A 24,186-nucleotide genomic window follows, 5' to 3' on the forward strand; every position below is an offset into this window, starting at 1 on the left:
GACAAGCCTTTTTATGTCATCACAGCCACCCTGAGAGCATTTCACTTTTCCGGTGCCTGGAGAGTTTGTAAAATAAAACTGTGAGAGTGAATGGTTGTTTGTCTCTATATGGTCCTATGATGGACTGGCAACCTGTCCAGGGTGTACCACACCTTTCACCCTATGTCAGCTGAAATTGGCACCAGCGCCTTCCTAGCGAACCATGAGGATGAATGCTTTGATACTTATAAAATAATGACAGGATACTGAGATATGCATTAAATTGTTTTTTTAAATAAAGAATAATTCACGCCTAAAAAAATCAAAAATTAAGATAACTTTCACTTACATGTTGAATCAAGACAATGTAAGTTTATAATTACAGATATTAATTAATTTATTTATATATGGCATGTCTTTACACACTTTTTAACTCTTACTCTCGACGATGTTCACAGTACATTTTGTGTTTTCACTGTAGAGCATATGTACCAGTACTGGAGCCAGGATGCTTGAATGATATAGTTATGCATAAGCTTTCTGTCATGATCACATTCTCAACACTAATACAGCTTTGATCTTAAGATAGGTAGTTTTGATGGATTTAGTGTGTGTGTGTGTGTGTGTGTGTGGTAATTGTATTGATACAGATCTTAAATATCATTGGAGAAAATGAATTTACAAAGTGGGCAGTAATGTGCTATATTATGGTGTAGTCTGTTCAACAGTCATTAAAAAGAGTTGAGCCAGGGGCTGTTTGGAGTTACATTTCTTTATCTTTATAATATTGAAGTGTAAGTCAAGTGAAGTGAGAGGTCTGGGGACAACAGAAGTTTATGTATTGCTGAAGGTATTCATGGCTTTTGATATTTAACCTTAGCCTTACTTTTGCTTGCCACCTGCTACAGCTAAGCTACTACTGTAGTTTGGCAACTTCAAGCACATGAGCCAGAGAGTCATGATCATATTCAACCTGCTAATCTTTCTTCAGAGTATCCTGGATCATTTAAGTATGTATTTTATTTCCTTTAAAAAAAAACTGTTGATTGTTTTCTAGAGTTTCTAGAGTTTAGCCTGAAGTATAGGCTCTGTTTAAGCTTATTGCAGCTCTGTGTTAGCACAGGTTCACTTAACTGAACTTGAACAGCAGAGGTACAGTAGCGCACATTCAGTGCATCTGACATCAAACATAATCCTGCATTATAATCACACACTCAATGGCAATCCCTCAAAAGATAATAATCTGTGTTTTTACATGACATTAAAAAACATTGTTACTTTTATTAGTCCAACAAAAATTTACTTTTAAAACATGTATCAACATGTTAGATCAACGGAAATTGTACTAAATCAAAATTCACAAAGTCGGACTTTCCGATAATGCGGATGGAAGTTGAATTACTATTGCATGTAAACGTTCAACTTAACCCAAACAAGCCTCTGTGCTACACATGCTCCACACTTCCCAGCTCTGAGCTTTGACCTGGGAATAATGGAAGAAGCTGGTACACAGAAAAAACGACAACATGTGAAAAACATGGCCTAGTCCAGGCTGGTGTATTTTTGGACTGACGTGGAGACAAATGTTCTACTCTTAGAATTAAATATTTTTGAAGTTAATGGTGTCTGTACACTGGGACAAGGACAATAGTCCAAGGCATAGTAGAGCTACAAGCATTGCTTGACTTAACTGTGCATGGAAACCTTATACTGAGGGAGGTCAAAATGATCTGATGAGAAAGAGGCACTAATAGTGAGGATCTGAGGACACCAAAGTTTTGTTTACGCTCCCTCGTCAGCACCGGCATCATCTGATCTGAGGACCAGCCTTTGTATGTCATCACAGCCACCCTGAGAGCATTTCACTTTTCTGGTGCCTGGAGAGTTTGTAAAATAATGTACTAAGAAATAATATTTGAATGTCTGACCTCCTGCCACAACTTCTACCACCACTGAGCCTATAACCAGATGTTTCTTTTTTCTGGCATTAAACCTTTTTGTCACTGATTTCATGCCATTTTAGAACACACAGTGAAGTGTATTCTGACATTTGACTAAAAGTAGCTTTCCTTAGACCTTTCAGTTTAGTATTTTCACTTAGCATGATGGCACCAAAAGAAGGTACTAAAAAGATTAAAAGAATACATTATGCTCAGTGCATTTCAGTGGTTGCTTATGATCACGTGTGTGTTCGTCATGTGTTCACAAGTTTGTCTACTGGCAACAAGTTACTGAATGGTTTCCAGTGCATTTCTATATTAGGTGTGCTAACAGGAGAGTTCACTGTTACTACATATTTCACTTGGAATATAATTTCTGTGTTGATTTAGTTATAATTTAGTTACGTACAAGTCCACAAGCACGTAAATGATGCAGTCAAAACAATTACTGTGTTTTTCTGAGCTCAAAAGTGGTTGTTAGTTCTGTTATCAGTCAATCGTTGTAGTGCAGCCCGAAGCAGCAGAAACAACACCTTGGCCTTCAGTGTTTCACCTGCAGAGACAATTCTACAGACTAACTAGTACAGCCAAGGGTGTGCTGAAAGATCGTTTGTGCTTGTGCATGTTATTAAATCCTCTACATGTCACCTTTGGCACATATTAATTTCCTCTTGCTTTCCAAAGGTTTCATCTGTTTTCAACTGCTGTCAAATGTTGGTTTTTATATACTGAAATCAGATTATGCCCGTCCTCCATGCAAAGTTATGCTATGATACAGTATAATGTACAATGCTGTGGCTGAAGGCAGGGCAATGCTATTCCAGGTAGATGTCCTCTGTAGGGCATGAGAACTGCACAAACTCTTTATAGTACAACTGGAAGGCTTTCCTGTGTGAAAGAAAAAAAAAATATCAGTTAGAGATCAGATAGAGAACATTTCCTTAGCCAAAGATCTAGAATATATAAGTCTAACAATTTAAGTGCAATATATATTTAAATATTTGTATTTGTTTTCAATTTCCATATTTGATTAATTGGTGAATGGATCATATTATGGAGGAAATGCGACTAAAAAAGTTGTAACAAGAACAAATATGACTGACCAAGCACTTAAACAAAGACCTTTCTACAGGGCAACACATTACTAAGAGTAAAGTTTTGTATTGTCATTGTAACTGTTCATTTGGTTGGAAAATGCGTATTTGCAACATCTTATGTATCTCAGTGACCTGTGCCGGAACCTTTGTAATCACATGAAAGCAAATAGAAGTCAATGCATCTTACTTGCAAAGACTGAATATTTAAGAGCTAATACACACTCAACAGTCCAACTCACCCTACTGACTCTGCGATGGGTTTAGTGGCGTTTTCAGACACAAACACATGGCAGGCAAATCTCTGGTCAGCTGGGTGTTTCGTAATGAAACCAAAATATCTGCAAAGAGAGGGTTGAGAAGTCAAGTCCATGTCTTAAAGCTGGGTACATTTAATGATTTAAAGTGACACCTTGTGGCGACTTATTTCATGGTATCGAGATGAACACTTGGATAAAAGTGTTGTTTTACTGGTGGATTTTTGGAATGAGGTACATTAGTCTTGTCATTCAGAGTTTTTTGACTAAGCTGCAAATGCAATATGAAAGTGCTGGAACATTCTAGATTTTTAGGGCTGATTAATACAAATATATATACAGTATATATATTTTTTTTTCATACTGTGGTTGGGTTACTTACTTGCTGTTTTTGGGGTGATAGCCGCAGAAGGAGACATTCTTTAATTGGAAGAAGTGACTGCATTCATTACTCTGTGATAAAGGCATAGAAAACATCGGTTAAATAAAGGATTTGAATAATATGAGCTGTTAAATGCACAGCTACTGCAAGTGATTTACTTCAATCTAAAGTTAAAAAAAAAATGTAGCTGTTTGCTGGCTTTTCTTACAACAGTTTACCTTATTTTTTAAACAGATTTGTTCAGTTTTGTTGTTTTATTTTGTCTTTTAAAGGTTATTTTTAAAGGTTACACATTATTGTATTCATTTAAAAGTTGTAAAATAAATTGTGATGCACTATTTATCTAACTTTTAAAGGTCTACAGTTAATGCTTTATCTGGAAATAAATGTCTAACCAAAACCCTGTACTGTCCATTAGCAACCACACGAGGGCAATGTGCTTCAATTGAGTTCCTGAGGTAATTCGATATATTGTGTTAGACATAGACATGAGAGTGAAAACATCTTACTCTGTCACAAGCATAATAATCCTCTTGAACTGCAAGCTTGATGCCTTTCACACTGATCTCCAGGATGCAGGAGGAAGGTGGATTGTACTTGACTGTCATCCTTCTGTTGGTGGCGATCTGGAAAACAAATGTAAATTATTCAAAACTGATTTCGGGATTCAAAACTCTTTAGATTATTCAAAAACTCTGCAACATTTAGTAGTGGCATAATTTCAAGTGTGCCACATGACAAGCCATCCACTGCTGATTAATCCTTTTTAAATGCTATACATGATGTAGGAGCCACACATTGCTTGCAGGGGATTATTTGGGCTTTGATTTGCTTGGTATGGTTGCCATGGTGATATGTGGGGTTTGGGTCACGTGGGCACCGTAGCAGGTTATAATTAGGGGCTGAATCACCTGCACTTGGAGGAGAGAGGAGAGTCAGGTAGCCGAAATTTTTGTTGACCGCTTTATGTTCAGCTATGATACACATACGCAAACAGTGCACGTATTACATTTTACCTGCGTGTGTATTTCGATATAGCCGCTGTAGTAGCTGTTGTGTTCATTAAACATCCTGAAACTTGCTTACCCGGACTCAGTGTGCTCCTCTGTACTGGCAGCGCGTGATTTTTACACAGGTGTGCATTGGACACAATAAATGGCCACTCAACAATACTGTTTCTCTTCTGACTTTGTCACCACATAGGAAGTGGAAAGTGTCCAAAATGTGTTTTGGACACTTTGGACACTGGTACCTGCAGCCTCACAGCAGGAGTCTTTTTTCTGTTCTTCTTCAACTTAATTTCCTGATCTTTAGGAATTTTAGATAATGTGACAGAGCTTTTTTTATAAGAAACATCTTTATTAGGCACTGAAGTAAGGGGACAGCAGTATCTGTTATCCAAGCAGTGCATTGCATACAATAATAATACTAATAATAATAATAATGTTCTAACCCTTGTTCTGTTGGATGTACTGCCAAATTCTTTGGAACACTTTGGAGGTGGCACACATGGTTGAAATGGCTGTTCATGGCTACAGCTTTGGTGGACATTCATGCAGGTAGCATGACAATCACACACACCCTCAAAATCGGTGTCACCTGTGGGACAGGAAAACACCTACACATTTTAGAGTGGCCTTTTATTTTGACCAGTTCACGGCACACCTCTGTAGTAATCATACTCTTTGATCAGCATCTTGATGTGTCTCACCTGCCAGGTGGATTAACTATTGTAGTAAACCTGGGATGTTCATTTATCTGTTTTATAAACCCATTCTGATAGAAAAAGGGTTTTGTGTGCATATAGGTAATATATCATCTTTTATTTTCAATTAATGGAAAATGGGAGCAAAAATAAATGTTGCACATGTTTCTTGTTGAGTGTGTTTTTGCTTGAGAGCAGTGCCCTCTGCTGTGGTCTTTTGTTGGCCACTGAATCAATATTTAGACTGTAGTCCCAATCACTGAACTGGAACAAAAACAGTGCAAATGTTTTATTCCCAGTTTCCAGAAAACAAACTCCATTTAAAATTGCTAAATATAAACTTTTTTTTCTTCTTTTTTTTTTAAATACAAAAAAATACTAAATAAAGGTGGCACACAGTGCAAGAACAGCAGCTTGGAATCAAAAAGGCACAGTTTGATTAAGAAAGAGAAAGCATTTACATGTTTGTTTTTTTTGATGATTTGTTTGCATCCTGTTTTTATGATGTTACCCATTGCTTTACACCCTGAAACATACTGTAGACATACTGTGTCTAATGACATACAAAAGTGCACAATATTGGCCTTGTACCTTCTGCATAGCAGCACACAGAACATCATTTCCTTTGTGGCAGGGCACTTGGACTGATCCCAGGAATTTCAGCCGATACTTGTCCATCCACTCACTGCTCTTTACTGCACAGAAATAAACACAATATAGTAATTGAGTAATAGTAAATACCCATGACATGACAACATAAGAGCACATAGATGGTGATTGGAGAATTTAATTAATCACTGGTGACCATGTAAAGAGATGAAAATTTTGTTTTTCACAACAAAAGAAAAACAATATATCTGGTAGATTACCAGTGATTCATCAACAGTCATCTTTATACCATGCTTGTTTTGCACGTTTCCATTACTGGATCTGTTACACTAAGGTAGCTACACTTATGTGCATTCGCTAATTTACTTTTCATCACTTACATGCCACTGTAACGTTTATAGGTGCAGTGGTTACATATAGAATAACTTTCAACAAGCCTGTTGATACAATGAATTGTAGTTTGTTACATTTTGACACTTTTGAACGACACACAGTTTCAATTTTTTCTCTGTAAAAAATAGAATGATTAAAATTAATTTATATAGTGCTACATATCATACAACATATAGACCAATATCAGCCGAATAAACTGCAAACCGCTAAGATGAAGATAACGATTTATCAATATCAATAGCAAAGATAATTTATGAGGTCATTCAGCCCATTATCAACACCAATGAAATAAGTCCATCCCATTTTTGAAAATACAATTCAAAAATGTAACAGTTTAAATGGAGCAGGACCTAAGATCTCTGTAGGATACAAATTGAAAATGTGCATTATTACCATTGACATGTATGGTGTGAAATTAAGGAGCATGAAACATTTGTATATTTTGAAAGTAAAAATAAATTGACTTACGTAAAGTATTATTCAAAACACTGCCAGTACTTTCACTGTCAGTACCTTTGTAGCTTTCTGTGTCCTTGGTCACTTCTATGGCATAGTAAGCAGGAAAGATCCCATGGGCACCAGTCCGCATGTTGTAGCCCTCGTACCAGTAATCTTCCGCCTGGACCTCCACCAGCAACGGATCATCTACCTCCAGCTCCAACTCATCTTCATGTCGAGGGATAAACCTGTGGTGATAGATGTAGTTATGTAACATAACAGACTTCCAAGGCTCGTTAGATGATTAGCTGAATGAGCACAAAGATATCTTGGGACTGATCATCAAATATTCACCAACTTATAGGCTTTGGGAGATTTGTAGCATACCTATACTACTATAATGAGTTGTGAAACTGACTTTAATGTCAATACAAGACACTTTACAATTACATATTAGTGTTAGTGATGCTTAGATTTTTTTTACCAAAATGCAAAGTACTTGACATTTGTGGTATAAGAAGTCATCCTCACATCAGAGGTTTTCCAGTCAGAATATCTTACTACACTGCATGCTAATCATATGCTTGTCACAATATTGAACCCTGAAGTCGGTATTTTCAGCAAAATATTTCAGTAAACTATCTGGATACTCATTGTCTACCGCTTTATACTCCATATGAGGGTCGCAGTGGGGCTGGAGCCAATCCCAGCTGACGTAGGGTGGAAGGCAGGGTACATGCCGGACTGGTGCATCGCAGAGCAAACACACAGAAACAATCATTCACTCTGACATTCACAACTGCGGTCAATTTAGAGTGTCCAATTAACCTCTAAATAAACCCACGCTCACATGGGAGAAAATACAAACTCCTCACAGAAAGGCCCTCAGTCTGACCCAGGATTCAAACCAGTGACCCTCTTGCTGTGAGGTAACAATACTAGCCATTACTCATGTTTATTAAAAAAAAAAATACAATTCAAGACCTTATCTGGGTCTTCCAGTAATTAAATACTACTACTGTGCAGCAAAAGGACATCAACAGGCAATGGGGTTCCCCAGAGGAGAGTAATTCATTGAAGATTCTCATGACCTATTTCCACATACACACTACTTTGCCATAACCATACCTTTACCTTTAGCACTGCTCATTGCCACAATGGCTTAAGTGCATTAAGGATTATAATGATCAGTTTTCTTGTTTTCAATGTTGACCAACATGAGTTTAGGGTGAACAATGTAAAGGGTTTTATATGTCAGACAAACTACTACTTCATACCCATGTTAATGGTTCATAATCACCATTCATAGTTGTAGTTGTATTATGGAAATCTTCACATGTAGAGGAACTGGAAACCTATATTATCAAAGGGGCCCTTTAACAAACTCCTGCTTTCAGCTATGTCCTCTATCGTCACATGATGTTTTCACGCATAGAGATGATGCTATTCACATGACTACAGCTCCCCATGCATTTATCATTCTGGAACTTTCTAAAAGAGCTCTTTATCCCTGCTGTCAAATGAAGTGAGAGTGTTGCTGAGGAAACATCCAGAATTCAGGTATTTTGAATCACAATAATAAAGATTGTGGTGAGTTAGAGCTGAAAAACATTTCAGTGTGAGGACTGCTTTTATGTGGTAGCCAAACTGTAACTCTGTGATTTATTTATCAAACATATATCACTCTTAGGAATTTGATTTATCTGTTCAAAATAATGTGTTAAAGAAATGGTAGAAAAATTGTAAAAAAAAATAGTAGTAAAAATAGAGTAAAAAAATGTCTTCAGACATGATTTCTACTGTGAATTGAGTCCATATAACAGTTGAACATAACATTGTTCAACATACAGTCCTATTTCAGAAACACATAAATTATGATTGTTGTAATTACTTTCATTAACATATGTCTATTTATGTTTGAATGAGACAAAATAAGCATATGAGCAATAGGACATTTGTTATTTCAGTAATATGTTGGACTGATGGAAGTTGGTGATAATAAAGAAGATGGTGGTGTAGTTCTTCCTCCTCACCTGTAGATGGCTCTGTGGCTCTGATCCCGCTCATCACCATTTATGATGCATGAGTATACACCAAAAGATTCAGCACCTTCAATATATGAACAGAGAAAGAGCACAATTCAAACACTTGTTGTTTACTTAATGCACACATGCATTATTTACTAGAACTGCTGTGGTGTCAGTAAAACACATGGGCAGCATTTAAGTGGGCAGCAAAGGCTATTAGAGGCAGTGACCACACATACATTATAAGCAAATATCTTTGCTATTAATCTTCTTTTCTGCCCATTACAGTTTTTACAGAAACAAAAAAACCTGGTCAGTGTATGACTCTTTGTATTTCTTTAGGTGATTAGAGACCAACAAAGGCAATCACAGGTCCATCACAGCACTGTCCTCTCTAATGATGAGGATTATTTAAAATCTCCCAGTATTTTTTCTCACTGAACATTTTGTCAAAAAAAGCAGCCAAACAGAAATGCTGGTGACAAAGCATTTAGCACAATAAAAACAACAATAAACCGAATAAATAAGCTTCTTACTGTTTCTGATGCCTATTTTCTTCAGTACTGTGAAACGTCCACTGTGGCTGTCATTGGTGCATTGTCTTGAAATACAAGTTTGTGAATGTGTAAGGAAACTACAAACTGTTTTTGGCTCCGTGTTCTGCTGCCCAGCAGGTCATTTAAACATCCAGCTGGGTTTGTCCTCTGAACAGAATTCTGATAAGGTATTAACAAATCAGCAAAAACGGCAGCTTTGAATAACAGTGAATTACACACTATGCTGGACAATATGTCAAATCTGAACCACTGGTAAAACAATACAAAATCTTCAAATATATTGCTTTATGTTACTTTTGTCATAAAGCATAAATAAATACTTCTAAATTCTTAAATCAACTCTCAATAAAAGTTTTTGGAGTGGGTGAAGATAGATCACATCATTTAGTAAATGACTGAATGGGACATAACTAAACCTACACTTTCTAATCACATGACACCTTTTGCACCAGATGAGGGGCATGCACCCTTGCTGTCCGATATGTTCAAAGAGATCCTCCTAAATATTTTTATAGTTTCTCAATTGATTTATTATTTGAAGCATAAATATTAATCTAGATATATATAATTGCAATGCCTTGACTTTTGAGAGATAAGTACACACAGTCCCAGCCATAACAACAAAATTAGGTTAAAAAAAACAATGGTACAGAATTGGCATAATCAATTTTTATGGTGTTAAAGTGTTTCCTGATTTTCAGTTTCAATTTCGGTGCATCCCTATAAATTATAAATTTGATTTGTTTTTAAGTGGCCTATATTTAAAATTGACACTTAATCATGATACAACGCGTGCATTGTTTTACTACCAATAATTTTCTACAACAGATAATTTACAATATATGACAAATGCATGTGAGAAAACACATTAAATATCAATGTCTTTGGTCAAAGTTGACACATAATACATTAATTTATCAGCCAACTGTAAACATGTAATAGATGTGGATAATCCCACTTAAAATATACCTCCGTAGAGTTAAAAAACACTCTGTGTCCCAACAATGGTACAGTGCATTTAAGAAAACAATGGCAGTGACTTACTAGAGGAGCTTGAGTGCCCATTCATGAAGACGTTGAGGAACTTCTTGGAAAAGGGCAGGTCTACTTCTGGAGTGGATTCCTCAGACAGACATGCCGTGGCCTCTCTCCTGACTCCTCCTATATGAGCCTCTTCCTCCTCCTCATCATCCTCATACTCCTCCCCAATGGCCGACTCGTAGGGAGAGGAGACACAGTTGTCATAGATGGTGGCCGTGTCACTGTCATCACTGTAACCTTGGTAACACTGCCGAAGACTGACCAATTCAAGCTGAGCATGCTCATCCACCACCAACGTGTATTTGACTGAGTCATATGAAAGACCACTGGCCTCGGAGCTCATGGAAGTCCTTACTGGGGCAGCTTTGCTGTCTCCACTGATATCACCCTGTCCTACTCCCTTCCTAATTCTTCCATCCATGATTACCCTGTCCACATCCTCGTCCTCTCCACAGTAGCTTTCATCTGTGGCGTCCACATACTCTACTGATGACCCAGCTCTCAGCATAACCCCAGCAGCCATTCCTTCACCCTTCAAGCTGAGGTCCAGGGCGAGGGAGGTGTGAGCTGAGAAAGCTGTGCTGGGTGGTGTGATGAGGGCCTCCACGCAGGAAGCATATGAAGGTAGGGCAACATAGACCTCATCCTCCTCATCGATAGAGGGGTTTGTCCTATCTGGGAGGGGCTGGTAGGGAGGTGGGCCCTCAGTGTCTGAGCTGATGGACATGCGGCCCTGCTCAGTCTGCTGTGAGAGGAAGGGTCGGTTCTGTGTGTTGGGAGGTTCTAGGGCTTCAGCAGATCGCTGTACAGGAGTCAGGTAGATCTCCTCTGTGGGCTCTGGATGAACATCCGTGTGATACCGGATCCTCTCCCGGTGGTGCCCGCCTCCATCTGCTTTTCCTGCTGGGTACAGTGGAGCTGGTGTGTAGTTCTGTGGTGGTGGAGGAGCAGGTGGCTTCTCCTGAAGCTTGGAGCATATCACAGCTGCTGTTGATGAGCCATGTGAATGTCCAGAGCTGTGTCTGCAGGGGGCATCTGTGGAGGTCCCACAGTCTTTGGTCTGTGCTCCCCCACCCTGAACCTTGTCCTCGTCACTCAGACAGCTGTGCTCACGTGGAGGGGTAAGCTCACCTGCAGGGAAAGCAGATGCAAACACCAACATGCCAACAGGCGCACAATCAGGCAAGGATGCACAAAGGACAGACACACACAAATATGATGATGAGGATGATGAGGATTTTGCAGCTAGACATTTTAAGTGCAGTCAAGGGGATTGATATTTTATAATCCAGTAACAGTAAATCCAGGTAGCTCCATAAAACTTTGAACAGCCATGGAAATAGTGCACCTCAAACTTTATCTGTGTGTCCATGTGATCCTGATAGTTTGCATATGAATGACATTAGTTGTGTTCATACAACCACAGGTTTTATCACATTACTGTGGAAATCTTGCACTGCAAAAGGCCCTGCAAAATGTGATAAAACATATTTCACACGACTTTGTTACCCTACAGAAAAAAAGTGTCACTAACCCCTTTTGCCATATTTGATTGATTAAAAAAGTTGTTCAAATATTTGGTTTCAAATCAGGTACAATTCATCAGTATAAATCTACAGGTTAGAAAATGCACTTTTTTTATACAAACAATACAAATAATAAAAGATATTTCATGAGATTATTCATCTTCAGAACTAATACAAAAACATACAATTTCATTTCATTTTTTATGTTTGCAGATTATTTTGTGTGTAAATTACATTTTAGAAATTGATTGGAATCCAGGGCTTGTAAATGCTTATCAGGAGTTTCTTCAGCCGGAACAATTTTTATGTATTTTACAAATATAATAAACCATGTTTCAAGAGATTATCCAGTTTAAGAATTAATTTACAAAAACAACAACAAATGAGACATTAATTAACCAATTTCTCAACTGGTTTGAGTCTGGTTCTGTCAGAAATTCCTGTTAAAAGGGAGTTTTTTCTCTCCAGTGATGAAAGCCTTTCAGACAATGGAGGAGTGTTAAGAAACGTTGTTTGTGTGTCATATGTGTCATATCTTGTCATACACTTGGAGAGAAGACTGGAGAGAAAGTGTTTTCAGTCTTTAATGCATTAATAATTCTTTACTCCACATTTTTAATTGTTTTTCATATAGCCACTATTTTCTAACATATATACTGTGGGAAAAGGAGAATCTCTGCATTTGCTTTAGATGCACTTTAAGTATCAACATATATATTTGTGTAGAATGGATCTAGCATTAACTACAACCAGTATAAATTAAGTGCATGTGTGTAAAATTGTTTGTGGGGATATATTGGATTGTGTCTTGCTTCTCTCACAAGGCACTTTAGGCTGTATATTGTCTTATTTAACCAGCTAAATAAATAGAAATTAATTTTAATAAAAATAAATGACACAGTTTATATCAAGTTTATATTTTTTACCAAAAGAAGCCAAACTTTATAACACCGTACTAACACAGTGGTTTAGCATTTGATTTGATCTTCTTTTGGCTTGTCCCTTTAGGGGCCACCATGGCATATCAGCTGTCCCCATCTTGCCCTTTTCTTTGTGTCCTCTTCTGTTACACCAACTGTCCTCATATCCTCCTTCACAACATCCATGAACCCTCTCTGTGGTCTTTTCCTCCTGACCAGCAACTGCATCTTCAACATCCTTTGTCCAATAATAATCACTGTTCCTTCTCTGCACATGACCAAGCCATCACAACCTCCATTCTATTACGTTATTTCCAAACCATTCAACCCGAGCTGTCTCTTAAATAAGATCATTTCTAATCCTGTCCATCCTGGTCACTCCCAATGAAAATCTCAGCATCTTCAGTTCTGCCACATCCAGCTCCGCCTACTGTCTTTTAGATGGCGCCACTGTCTCCAAGTCTTACATCATAGCAGGTCTCCCTACTGTTAATTCTGTCACACATCGCCACTGACACTTGTCTCCACCCACTCCACCCTCTCTGAACTCTCTACTTCTAAAGGCAGGGATTATGGTAACTGTTTTAGACTATGATGCATTCCTGTGTGTCCTGCTATTGTCCATCCAATGACGGAAAGAAACTCAAAAGTAAAATAGATTTATACTGATTTTTACAAAGTCTTTCACAGGATGAGCTTTAAAACAATTTGGATAACAGTAATATATAACTTTTTTTCTAACATTGCTGAGTTGAGCGAGATAATGTTAGTCTCACATCACATTGTGTGTGGAAAAGAGCTGCTGAAATAAGCTTCTGGCTAGCTAACTGAGCTGGCTGACGCACACACACACACACACACACACACACACACAAACGCCCTGCCAGAATCAACTCGGATCACACTTTCAGCTGTAGTGTTTACAGTACACAGTCGAATAATGTCATTGACAACATCCTTTTCGCTCTCTTTATCTTCAGTCATCAGCTTTCGGTCTGAAATCTGTGGTGGGAAAAAAAACTCACCTGTTTTAAGTGGTGACGACGAGACTGAAACTTTCTCCTGCCAACTGTATTTTTTCCCAAGAGAGTTGTTGTTTAATGTGTCCTGTGGAAATGCAGAAAAAACAAGAGAGAGGAGGAAAGAACAGACAGAGAGAAACAAAGAGGAGAGAGAGGGAGAGAGAGAGAGTTAATCACTGAGTTCTGGACGCTGACATTCAATCTACACAAGTTTTTGTCTCCGTCTCTCTCTCTCTGTGAGGGCAAAAGCAAATTCCCACCCACTCAACACACACACACACACACACACACACACACACACACACACACACAGCTTTCATTGTTTTGCATGAGTAGGGGGTTTTTTGTTCGTGCTCCATGGTGTGCATGTAAAAGCGAACCGGACATTTACCCAAGCAACTGAGAACTTCAACACACACACAGATGGTGGGAGGCCAATTTGGAGGTGTTAATCGATAGGAGAGGGCCTTTCGCAAAAATCGAATCATAGAATGCATTTTTGACTTATTCTACTTTACATGGTCATTTCACTCAAAACACTTTGTTCTTGCTTGTTACATTAAAAGTGGCTGCTTCACCTTCACCTTCCTTCTTTGGCCAGTTTTACAATATTGTGATAGTCCATTGCCAACCCATCATTCTCCACTCAGTGCCACTTCAGATCTAGTATCACAAAAATGGTGGATGCCAGTCTTAGTGTGGGACTGAAAAGTCATCTTTTGATAGAACTGACACAGTTTGAAGAAGCCATAGTCATGGGGTGTGTGGAAAATGTACTTGCTGTTGTTGATGAATTAATTAGTAGTGAGTCTATGTATACAAGAGAACATAATGTGTTCATAAGTTGTACAATATTATTGTACACCTCAGTAGCTTTAAAAAAAGAGATGAAGATGTAAAAAAGAGACAAATATGTTGTAACAAAGACTAAGAAACAAAGAAAAAAAATGCAGACATGGCCAGACTCAGGCAATTCACAGTTGCAACCTCTTCAACTGCTGGATATGTCAGAAAGTAAAGCATTTCAGAAGTTATTTTCAACAAAGCTTAATTTTGAAATATTTGCAGGACTGATGGATGTTTGGCTTCATACTGAAGATTTAAAGCATTTCACAGTGAGAGGAAGTGTGAACAGAGGTGCACAAGATGAGAAAGAACAGCGTTCAGTGTCGATGTAGCCAAAAGCAAACTGCTTGTAAATCTAGCCCCCATTGAAAATCAGCTTTCAGTATGTGACTCAGTGTGTCAGACCTTTTTCAGAATAGTGATGAGGTTTGGTTTGCAGCCAGAGCAGAGACGAGAAGAGAAGAGGAAACTCCTGTGATGACGATGTGGTGTCTTTATTAAGATCAACATAACCTCCCCCTCTGTCCACCCACAGCTTGACTCACCGCTCATATTACATTATTGGTATGCGTACTAGACAGGCACAGAAGGTGGTTGTCACGGCAACAAGTGCAGCTCTATGAGTTCTCATGGAGACCAAAACCTTTTCCTAATTAGTTCAGGTCTAAGATTTAAATTGTAGTTATGTTAAAGTCTGGGTTTGGCATTAACTGGTTAAGGTTTGGATAAAGCTTGGTTTAGGCCATCAAAATTAGTTGAAGTCAATGCATTTCCTTAAAACGGCAGCTGCACAAACCTGTGTGTGTGTTTGTGTGTGTGCATGTGTGTGGGTGTGTGTAAGAATGACTAAGATGACTGGATGTTACTCTGTTAACATATGACCACATGAACACATTATCCACTATACATTTAAGTTTAGCTGGAGAGGGAAGTGGAACTGTGTACGGTGGCTAATCTCTGATTTGATGTCCCCCCCACCCTTTAAAGTGGGTAAACACCAACATAATATTTGACTCTTGTCTCATCTTTACCAAAATAGAGTTGTTAGTTTGTGGTTTTGGACAGTTTCTTTCAACTTCCTCATTTTCTTGCACCTAGACCAGTTACTGGATCAAAAATGCTAACTGTTTGTTTAGCATTTCTCCTGATTCACTGACCTGGAAGCAGCCACCCACTGTATTGTCACTCTTTCTCTCTTACATTCCTTGCACGCACCATCTCACTTAACTTTCACTGTCAGCTCTGTTGGAGCTAGAGGAGCTGTAGTAATGTCTTGGTAATCGGTACAATGGAGAAAAACATTGACAATTAAACATTGGCTACATATACAGTTGCTATTAGATCTCTCAAATCTTTATGTTTATCTGCATATGAATGCAGATGGAGTTATTTTTACACAAAGTAGATAAAACAACCACAACAGATTGATCACATTAGTTTTGTGTTAAGTTCAAGCCTTTTTAAGAGTTTATTTCCCTGCCTCATTCTGTCATTCGTTCATTCCTTCCTCATCTTTCCAAGCATTTATTACAGCCACTGAAATCCTCTTAAGGAATTTGTGGAAATATATGACACCACTTGCTGAATTGCTAATTGAAGAAGTTCAGCCTGGTTGAATGAAATTGGGTTCAAACAAGGCACAAGTTATATATTATTGTGATTAAAATGTTATCATGACATATGTTTCACATTACTGCACACCAGAAATCAAACCCTGAAAACTGTCTCCTATCAGTATAAATAGCTGAATTATTGCTTCTAAAAAATAATTTGACATTAAAACAGTTTCTATAACTTTAGCTGCTTTAAGTATTAAACTTTCATTGAAAGTCACTTTCAGGAAAACCTAACATGGCTTACATCAAGCTTGTATATGCATATGAAAGGAGTGAACAAGGTCCCAGGAGACAGGAAGACTTCTCAAGCAGAGAAAAGTTTCAAAACAATTACATCCTTTGTGCTTTCTCGTTCTGACAGTTAAGACACGCACAAAGGCACAGCAGCAAGTACAGTGGGTTTGTTGCCACCTCTTGAAAACTGGGCAAAGAACAAGCACAGACAAATATAGTGCTGCTTGGTTGATCATGTTGACAGTGTGGACTGCGGGGGACTGTGCATGTATGAATCATACTCACTCATACATATATATATACACCAACACACACACACACACACACATACACATACATACAGGCAGTATATATAATATACAGTATTATGAAAAAGTCTTCAGCCATCAATAGCGACACGCTGCCTGTAACACACTGAGGTTGTAAACTAAGCGGAAGGAAGGAGGCCAAGGACTACTAAGTGTTAAAGCCACTATCCAGGAGGAAACAACTAACATCCAAGAGACATGTAGAGAGGAGGAGCCAGAGGGGCAAACATGGGAGGACAAGCCCATACATGGCATGTTCCACTGTCAAATTGAAGAAGTAGCTGATATCGGAAAAAAACATACCAATGGCTGGAGAAAGCTGGACTGCAAACAGCACACAGATGCTGATCATAGTTGCACAAAGGTAGTTTGAGACTACCTTTTGGGAGTTTTAGGCAGCCCGTGGCCAAGTGAAAAGGGAACTTCGGGCACTACTCAGTGTGGCAGCCCACTGCTCCTAATTCTAGGATGGATCAAATGCAGAGAAATAATTTCCCAAAGGGGATTAATAAAATATAAGATTTAGATTTGAGAACGACAGGCCTATGCAACTTCCAGATCCAGACAGACAAACTTGTGCTAATCAACCGGACATCGTGGTTGTTGATAAGCAGCAGAAGAGGATGTGGCAATCTCAAGCAAGAGCAACATCAGAAGAAGGAATGCAGGAAGTTTGAGAAATATCAAGGGCTGAAAAAGGAGCTAGAGAAGAGGTGGGGAGTAAAGGCACCTGTGGCTCAAGTGGTATTAGGAGCTATCAACCCCAAAACTGTGATAGTGGCTCCGACAGGTTCCAGGTTCCTGAGCTTGGTGGAGACACAAGACTGCCCAAGAGGGCAAGTATTATTTTTTCATTAATACAGTACTGTGCACTGCCATTAGGTTTGTTGTTTTAGCAATGCTATAATGACCAGACATAAATTAAAATACATAATTTCATTTTGTCTACCACATGAGGGTTGGGGGGGCTAGAGCCAATCCCAGCTGACATAGGATAGAGTCGACTAACCATTTGCTGTCACACCTATGGTCAGTTTGGTCCAGTACAGTGATTTTGCTTTGTCGTTTTGTGCATATATGGTGTTTTTAATTTGAACATGAGCATGACAAATCAATGCAACAAATCCACCTAAAACTACATATTGCCATTCAAGAGACAAAGCCCTGTAGAGGCTGCAATAATTATGACAGGAATCAGTGAAGTCAGGTTACTTTCTAATAGACCAAAAGAGTCTGTGTGAGGAGAATGTTGGTGTGATGAAGGGGTCGATTAATGCTCAAGATTAACATGAGAGATCACACACACCCCAACTTAAAACATCTCAACTAAACCATAGCTCTGCTGTATAAACATACTGTAAAAGCAACAGTCATTGTCACACAACTTCATCTAGCAGATATACTCTTGTTTTTTTTAATTTATATTTGTGAGGACCCTTACTGATAGTGATGAAATCTCCTTCACTTAAACTAAATATGATTCTACCATATGAGGACTGACCGAGACAGGAAAAGTGCTCTAAAAAAGGAACATTTACCATTTACACACAGTCACAAGCTCCATCAGCATCTTAACACAAACAGAGACGGGCACCAGTTTGTTGTGACAATTGAGGCTATTGTTTAGTCTGGTAAACACATTCTGTCAGAGGAGGACGTGTGATGAATGCAGTGGTGATGTAACACAGGTTGTCATGTCATAAATATAGATTTTTATCACATTTGTGCATGAGTAGGAAACAGGCAGGCAAAATACTGAGAGAAATATATTCACTGAAACATTTCTTCCACTCCTACATCTAATCAATAAGATTAATGCAGGCTTTACCTGTGTGCGTGGCACAATTGGGAAGAGGTTAAGGGTCGTGGGTCTCTTGGGGCGGTATGTATCCATAGTAACAGGTGCTGCCGGGTCCTTGGTGGCTGGTGTAGGTGCAATGGCAGATGCCTTCAATGACTCTTTGTCACCCTGGTAACTGTCAGCACCATCTATGAGGTCCAAATGCAGCATCTCTGTCTGAAGCTTCCCAACAGCCCCCAGCTCTGCCCTCCCCGACATGCTATTGGTTCCTCGCCTCACATGGCCCTGTAAGGATTGGATGAAACACTGTCAGAGAGAGAGAGAGAGGGAGAGGGAGAGAGAGACAACAACAGACAGACAGAGAGACAGCGAGGGAGAGAGAGACAACAACAGAGAGATACAGAGAGAGAGAGAGAGAGAGCGAGAGAGAGAGAGAGGCTGAGTGCGTGTGATGCAAATGGGATGAGGAGATTGAGCCAGCCAATGGAAGTAGCTCTGTCTTCAGACTGTAACACTTCCACTGCCAACACGGCTTAAAGCACAGAACAGAGACAAAACCAAATCCCAGGTTTAGTCTCTCCACATGACAATGTTTACCTACCTTAATAAATTGTGAGATAAATCCTTTCTGCTCTTGTAATCAGCTTTTTGCCTCATTTTGAAAAACTGTTTATTTTTTATTTTTTAACTTGAAAAATTGATAATGTACCTTTCACAACACTGTTGTAAACACCATAGACACTTGTGCTACATTTGCATTCCATTATGTCAAGTTTTAGACTTTAAATCAACCAATCTGTGTGTGTTTGAGAGAGAGAGAGGGAGAGAGAGAGAAAACAAGAGATTACAACTAAAATCAAGTGACATATGCATCATCTGTGAGGAGCCAGAGGGCAGAGGGCCAATGCAGTCTGCTTAACTACATGCACACACACACACACAAACACTTACAGACACACATACAAAAAAAAAAGACGACACACTGAGTCACTGTTAAGCCTATTATTGTCTTATTGTCTCTAGCATTGTCTTTGCTTCAGAAGTATTTCAATTTATACATATACACACACAGTATGCACAACAGGTACATTTTAATTTTTTGCTTCAAATGTAATATTGCACTACAGTCATTTAAACCTGTTGTCTGGTTTCTGTGTCATGTGACAGAGGCTTACACATCCAAATATGCTTTTAGCTATTTTTCATAAAAAATCACAATGAAGCATTACCCAGAAATATGAACGTACACCCCTGCAACACCCTTGACTCAGTATCCAAGTATCCCAGTGTCCAAGAACCTGAACAATTTTAAATACAACACTTATTTTAGCAAGGGTTGTGTAAAGCTAAACTGTAATAGATCCAGTAATACATGCGCCATAAATCATTAGCAGATCCAAAAGCATTTGATTTAATTCAATCATTCAAAACATTTTTATTTGTTATGTTTGCAATGATCGGAATTTTATTTGGAATTTGTGTATTTTGATTTTGTGGTTCCTTTTTGTTTGCTCAATTCATAAAGTGTGGCTTTATGAAAAGTGTATTGTTTGCAAATATCAAAGAGTATCAGAGTTCAAGATGGCTCAGTCACTTCTCCTCTTCCTCCTATATTTCCAGCTTATACGCATCATCTGTCTTTGTTCCTTTAATAACACAACCACGCGTCATTTTCCTCCCTTATTACCATCCTTCTCCCTCCCATTTAACTTTTCACCTGCTCCAGATCAATATCTGCTAATGCAGCAACTTTCTATTCTCCCTCTCATGCTTTATGACCTTACATTTTAACTGCCCCCTTTAAGGGAGCCCCCAGACCCTGTTGCTAGGAGACAAGAGGTTCAGTGAGAATGTGGAGGCTGATGAGATGCTGCTGCCCTCGAGATGCAATGATGGTTTGCTCTCGACCAATCATAGCATTCTGAGAGGGGCAATTGCACAGCACAGGAGAGGGAAAAAAAAGGCTAGAAATGCTAAATCACTCAAACCTGTCAGTGGACTCCAAAGCATTGTAATAATGACATTGCCACATCTTAATATCCAGTCCTAAAATGTAGTATTTATTTTAAAAAATTAGGTATGTTATTCACTCAGGTTGACAAGATAATACTACAAATTTTGCCGTTCCCTCTACTATTTCACTTCATTGCTTTGTCTTTCTGGCTCAAACATTGTGTTGCTCAACCTTGTTCAAGCTGCAATATAGAAAAGAATAGGATATGAGAAACCCTCTATAATGCTAGCCAAATATGAAGCTGATGAACAACATCTAGGAATCTAGAGATCTAAAAAAAAAAAGCAACATAGAGTAAATACTGTATTGTATAAATCATGTGGACAAAAATCCCATATGAATGTCGGTGGAGTGTTGTGCTTTCAACATGTTTGGTAGTGACCAAAGGTAAATATACATATTATTGCAGTATTATCTTACTGTAACCACTGCAATATATACAAGACAAGATGTCCATATTTGATAATATGCTGCCAATCATAACGAAGAGTCTCAGATAACAAGACGCCCATGAATAATGCATGACTACATAGCTGAATATCAGTAAACATCCTGTATATGGCAGAGAGCAGGTTGTTCCTCTCTGCTGTTACCATGTGTGGATAAGATGACGTGAGCAGTTTCCATGGAGGGAGTGTGAGTATGCGCACTAACACTGCATGTATTTTCAGCTCTGACATGGGAAGTAGGTGAGAGAAATACAGTTGCCATGGAAATAGACCTCATTCTCTTCTTCTGTTTTCCTGGACACACACTCTCTCGCTTCTCTCTCTTGCATGCTCAGTTATACTCAGTAGCTCACTCTATCATTCTCTCTGGATTAATAATATGCTTCTTTTTTTTTTCTTTTTTTTACAACCTAAATGACATAATGCTTTTGTTTTTTGTTTTTTTAAATGTGATGTGTGCATCATGAGAAATACATAAGATACAGTGCGGAACATCTATTGCCCACTGTTGACTTCTGTGTTATTACCACACCGCTTCAGTTCTGATTTCAACTAGTTTTTCTCCCCCAACATCAGTCATACACACACACACACACACACACACACACACACACAGTGAGAGAGAGAGAGGGAGAGAGAGAGAGAGACTAACATGGAGCTGTCTGAAGTGTACTTCTGTAAATTAGGTGTTGTTTATCTGCCTTTTTCCAAACCGTTACTTGTCCTCACTGTATTTATGAAAGCTAGCACTGATCATGTTTGTGATTTATTAGGTTTGTTTTTAGCAGTATCCATTTCTGAATGTATTTGTGGCTGTAACTTGGTGTTTTCAGGCGTTATGCTGCTGTGTGAAGACAGACAGCTTCAGTGCTCTCCTGAACAACTGCCTGCCTGAGCCGATCTGCCTGGTCTTACTCAGTATGCTACTTCCATGTTGACTGCTTGTGGGTTGTGATTTAAAATGTATCACTGAGTGCAGCACAGGAACGTCACCGAGACATGCAAATGTAACAGACTGTTGTTTATATTTAAATGTTATTAGAGCTTTAAGTAACTTTTAAAAAATAAACTTCAAATTGAATTAACTCCACACATATTGATTTGGTAATAAAAACAAAGTGGGGGGCGTATTTTAATTGAGGGGAGAAAAAGCATTACATGACTCAAAAGAAAAAAAAACATCTGACGTGAATCGAAGTGGTGGGTGATCAATTAAAGATCAGACATGATGCTCTGTTTGGAGCTGTGAGAGACACACACACACACACACACACACAGGGAGGGGGACACAAACAAGTGTTGCCTCTTGCTGTGGCAGTATGGTGTTGTTTCAAACTAGTTTGACATTCACATAAGTTTATAAAGACATGATGGGCTCAGTCCACACTGATGCTGACAGATCTGCAGCTGCACACAAGAGCATATCCCAGTAGAGTAAGATGTTTATAATCGTTATCTGGGCCAGTCCGCTCGGTTGTGGGAAGTCTTTGGGTGCTAATTTTTGCCCAGAATTTTCTTATCTTTTGTACTGGAGGGAGGTCTAGTCTACATGCACCACTTATAATGAATGTCTACGGTAAAGATGTTTGCGCCCCAAAGGAACAGGAAATATGTCATATGACCATTCACTCACTGTAAATGAGGGAGCACATCTTTAAACTACAGTTAAATACAGATTACAAGTGGCACTCACAGTGTGTGTTATACTGTATATGGGCCATTCTACCGAATTCGTGCAAAGTCCAGAGTTGGAAACACATTTTCAAAAGTTGTTTTTTTCCAAAAACCTTGTCCATACATATATTGTACCATATGTCTATGGTACATATCTAGTAAAGGCGCAGTCAAATTTCATATATTAATGTCTGCCTGTTCTTGAAATGTTTTTCAACTCCTAAAATTTGTCACTACCGTAACACAGCAACACACTGCAATAAAAACCATTATATTAATCTGTTAATATTGTGTGTCCATACACCCTCTAAAGAATAATTTTAGTAATTTATTATGAAGGGTTTTACAACTAAATCAATTAAAATCATTTTTTTAACAAATTTACAAAGTTTATTTTCTAAGACTCATCAAAATTTAAATGCAATCTTTTTTGTAAAATGAATTACACTGATCATAGAGATCTCAGAGTTCATTAGTTATTACATTGAATGTATATTTAACCAATAGTTATCATAAAATGTTATTTAATTACTCAATTCTTATTTTATTTTACAAAACATTCAGTGTTACGGTAGTGACCGCACTGTTACGGTAGTGACCGCACTGTTTTGCTCATGACCACAGTATTTTGTTTGCAAGGTTGTATTATATCCCCTCAACCTTATTGCTTAATATTAACTCATAACCTGCCTTTTAATGTGAATTTTACAAACACAAATGTTATGTCTCTGACAGGTGAACTTTAGATGTGGGTTGTCTGCAGTCGTGTTGAGAGCTGCCTGTGGGAGCTGCCTAGTGTTTCTCTGAGCATAGAAACGAGATTGTATTTTCTGAGCAACCTGCTTGTCAATGCGCTTCTTAATCCATGTTTCTCTTTATAATTGGCGGACTTGTATTTTTTTCTGCAAATTGTGCATGAGTGTGTTATGAAAAAGAAGGGTCTTTCTGATATGCACAGGAACTCTGTGCTTCCATACTTCCTTCTGAGTTTTTGTTCTTGCGGAACATTTTGACTTCTCTGGCCTCACGCACAATCTATGGCACCGTTTTCTATATTTTTCTTTCTTCCATTCAAGTTTATTTTTCTGTGGTCACGCATTCCAACGTCTCTTATTAGTCTCACTAGAAGTGCGTGGAGTAACAGTCTCACTAGAAGTGCGTGGAAGGTAAGGCAGCATGGGAGAAGGCGTGGCAGAGGGTGTGGGAGGTGGTGTGGAAGTTGTGCACAATCTCTCCACCTCTCTTTGACTTTTCACCAATAGCCTGTGATGTTGCTGTCTTTTTCGCCATGATCTTCTGACCTTCCTTTGCTCCCTGTCAGATAAATCACTGATAGATTTGATCTTTCCTCCTT

General features: G+C 38.6%; 1 protein-coding gene across 4 annotated transcripts in view; it reads right to left on the bottom strand.

Annotated features, from left to right (window-relative positions):
* Positions 1-358: 358 nt before the first annotated feature.
* The window catches only part of mapk8ip1b (mitogen-activated protein kinase 8 interacting protein 1b), a 48,428-nt gene continuing 24,600 nt past the window's right edge, over positions 359-24,186 (bottom strand). For 3 of the 4 annotated variants that reach the window (XM_044030297.1, XM_044030298.1, XM_044030300.1), the window contains 10 exons: positions 18,723-18,980; positions 13,894-13,975; positions 10,426-11,553; positions 8,831-8,906; positions 6,828-7,045; positions 5,949-6,052; positions 4,162-4,278; positions 3,653-3,723; positions 3,256-3,354; positions 359-2,807 (listed from right to left, as the gene is read on the bottom strand). In XM_044030297.1, the coding sequence (XP_043886232.1) occupies positions 2,735-2,807; positions 3,256-3,354; positions 3,653-3,723; positions 4,162-4,278; positions 5,949-6,052; positions 6,828-7,045; positions 8,831-8,906; positions 10,426-11,553; positions 13,894-13,975; positions 18,723-18,980 (2,226 nt within the window). In that variant the 3' untranslated portion in view covers positions 359-2,734. The remainder of the gene's footprint in view (positions 2,808-3,255; positions 3,355-3,652; positions 3,724-4,161; positions 4,279-5,948; positions 6,053-6,827; positions 7,046-8,830; positions 8,907-10,425; positions 11,554-13,893; positions 13,976-18,722; positions 18,981-24,186) is intronic. The other variant, XM_044030299.1, reaches the window with a different exon arrangement.

Source organism: Solea senegalensis, linkage group LG7 (genome assembly GCF_019176455.1).
Source record: "Solea senegalensis isolate Sse05_10M linkage group LG7, IFAPA_SoseM_1, whole genome shotgun sequence".
In the NCBI taxonomy this organism is placed as follows: Eukaryota; Metazoa; Chordata; class Actinopteri; order Pleuronectiformes; family Soleidae; genus Solea; species Solea senegalensis.